The following is a 2,527-nucleotide window of genomic DNA, read 5'->3' as shown; positions in this document are numbered from 1 at the left end:
TTGATCGCAAAAAAGAAGAAATATAAATTAAGAAATTAAATAAAATCAATTAATATTAAACATTATCTACAGTATGATTTTTAGAATGCTATAGAAATAATAAATTATTTCTACAGCATTTTAGTTTATTTTTTAAAATAAACTAGAAATTTCCCTGACCCAAGTTAAAACTCCCTGACTTTTCACTGACTATTCCAGAAATTTCAAATTCCCTGACATTTCCAGGTTTTCCAGGCCAATCGCTACCCTGCGTTAGTACTATTAAATCAATCTTCTGTTTCTGCGAAAAGAAGAATCTATGAAACGTATTTGGATGACAAAGTTACTCGTGTTGCTCAAAATTTGCGAAAAGCTTTAGGAGTAAAAAATCGTATGAAAATCGAATTCAGTGATATGGATGCTACTGAAATGATAAACAGTTTGAGAGAAAAATTTAACGCTGATAATACGAGTGGATCCATACGCGTCCAAATATTGACTTTACTACCATCGAGTTGAAGCGTTCATAAAGTTATGGAAGTCATGGGTGCAAGTGAGCATATGGTGCGAGTAGCAAAAAACCTAGTTGCTGCCGATGGAATTTTATCAGTACCTACAAAAAAAACAACTGGTAAGATACAAAACCACAAGTCAGTAAGGTTTTGAATAATTAACAAGTAAATTCTTCGACGTATTCAAATTTTTAGGACGTGAATTATCTTCTACAGTAGTTTCAACCGTGACAAATTTCTAGAATGACGATGAGATGAGTAGTATGATGCCAGGAAAAAAAAATTTTATTTCACTACGAAACGATAATGGTACTAAAGTTCAGTGTCAAAAACGTCTAGTGCTTTGTAATTTAAAAGAGTTGCACAAAACCTTCAAGTCAAGATATCCAGAAATCAAAATTGGATTTTCATCTTTTGCATCTCTACGTCCGAAGTATTGTATTTTAGCTGGTGGTTGTGGCACTCATACAGTTTGTGTTTGCTCCATTCATCAAAATATAAAATTGATGATCTTAGGTAAGTTAAGAAGTAGAGAAATAAATTTGACGCCACTGATTTAAATTATTCTTTTATTACAAATCAGTACTTAGAACGTTTGTAATTAATTTAATTGACTTGATGTTTTTATTCGCATCTGTATCACTTTCTTATATTTCCAACAGGCGGCAACTTTTCACGTTTAACTGAAGGCACGGATTTATCATTAGAATCCTACAATGATTGTTTGAGTTCTATTGTATGTCAAGAACCATCAGCTAAGTGTTTTCTTAACAATTGTTCTCAATGTCCAGGCGTCGAAAAAGTGAAAGGACATCTGTTAAATTTGATGGAAGATAATGAAATTGATGAAATCAATTATAAACAATGGGTCTCTACTCCACGAGTAACTCTTGAAAGGACAATCAAGAACACAAATCATTTTGTTGATGATTTCGGTGAAAAATTGAAGGCTCTTTTACCACACAATTTCATCGCCAAAGATCAAGCAGCATACTTGAGACAAGTGAAATAATGTTTAAAAGAAGATGAATTCATAGTCATAGTTGACTTTGCCGAAAACTATTCGTTCGTGGTTCAAGATGCTGCTTTGTCATCTGGAGTTCGTAAAATTTTTTTCTTCTCGGATGGCGCGCCACAACAGTATAAAAATTTCAAACATTTTTTTAATTTATCTCATTACAATGAAGAATTCGAAATAAACTTAGAGTGGAATTTTTTCGCTACGGCACATGGTAAAGGTCCATGTGATGGAATAGGTGGTACTTTGAAACGAATGGCTGCACGTGCTAGCCTACAATTGCCACCTCATCTACAAATTCTAACACCATCACAATTATTTGAGTGGGCTTTGAAAAATTTACCAAATATTAATATAAGATTTTCAAATGCTGAAGAATACAAGTCCATGAAAGAGAAATTAGAGGAACGCTTCAAAAATGCTAAACCGATACCAGCGACACAAAAAATTCATCAAATTACACCATTATTGAATTTTTTTGTAATAGTTAAGTCTTTTTCTTCATCGGAACAATCCACACAACACAGTACAGTTAAGAAACCAAGAAAACCATCGTTAAATCGAGGAAAATAATTATAATATTTAAATTTTTAACATTGTAACAACGATACTTTAATAAAATAACTCAATCCTGGCTGTAAATACACTTCACGATTGTTTTTGTACAATTTTTTTCAACTTCTAAGATTTTAAAAACAATCCAAAAAAATTTTAACGCAAAGTTATGTAAAATAAGATAATTTTAGAATTTTTTTTTTTAATCGAAAAAAAAAAATAGAAAGAAAAGTCGGCGAAAAATCTGAATAGGGGGGTTAAATACTATCTTACTTGAAGTTTTTTTTGAGACAAAATAATTGAAAATCGAAGGTTCTGAATTTTGAAAAAATGACGGTTTTATTGAAAAAACGAAAATATTTCATATCTCCTGACTTTTAAAAATTTTTTTTTATTTTTTTCTGAAAACTACAATTAAAAATAAAATTAAAAAAAAAAAAAAGTGCCAAAAGGTCAATTTGTG

General features: G+C 30.8%; 1 protein-coding gene across 1 annotated transcript; it reads left to right on the top strand.

Moving 5' to 3' along the window:
* The first annotated feature begins 709 nt into the window (after positions 1 to 709).
* On the top strand, positions 710 to 2,138 carry LOC123274038. Its single transcript, XM_044741538.1, has 2 exons — positions 710 to 1,007; positions 1,154 to 2,138. The coding sequence occupies exons 1-2, from the start codon at positions 746 to 748 to the stop codon at positions 1,501 to 1,503; spliced, it is 612 nt and encodes a 203-aa protein (XP_044597473.1). The 5' UTR covers positions 710 to 745; the 3' UTR covers positions 1,504 to 2,138.
* Positions 2,139 to 2,527: the final 389 nt, after the last annotated feature.

This window comes from Cotesia glomerata, unplaced genomic scaffold, assembly GCF_020080835.1.
Source record: "Cotesia glomerata isolate CgM1 unplaced genomic scaffold, MPM_Cglom_v2.3 scaffold_19, whole genome shotgun sequence".
Classification (NCBI taxonomy): domain Eukaryota; kingdom Metazoa; phylum Arthropoda; class Insecta; order Hymenoptera; family Braconidae; genus Cotesia; species Cotesia glomerata.
The sequence above is the reverse complement of the archived record's forward strand: the minus strand, read 5'-3'. Positions and strand labels throughout refer to the sequence as shown.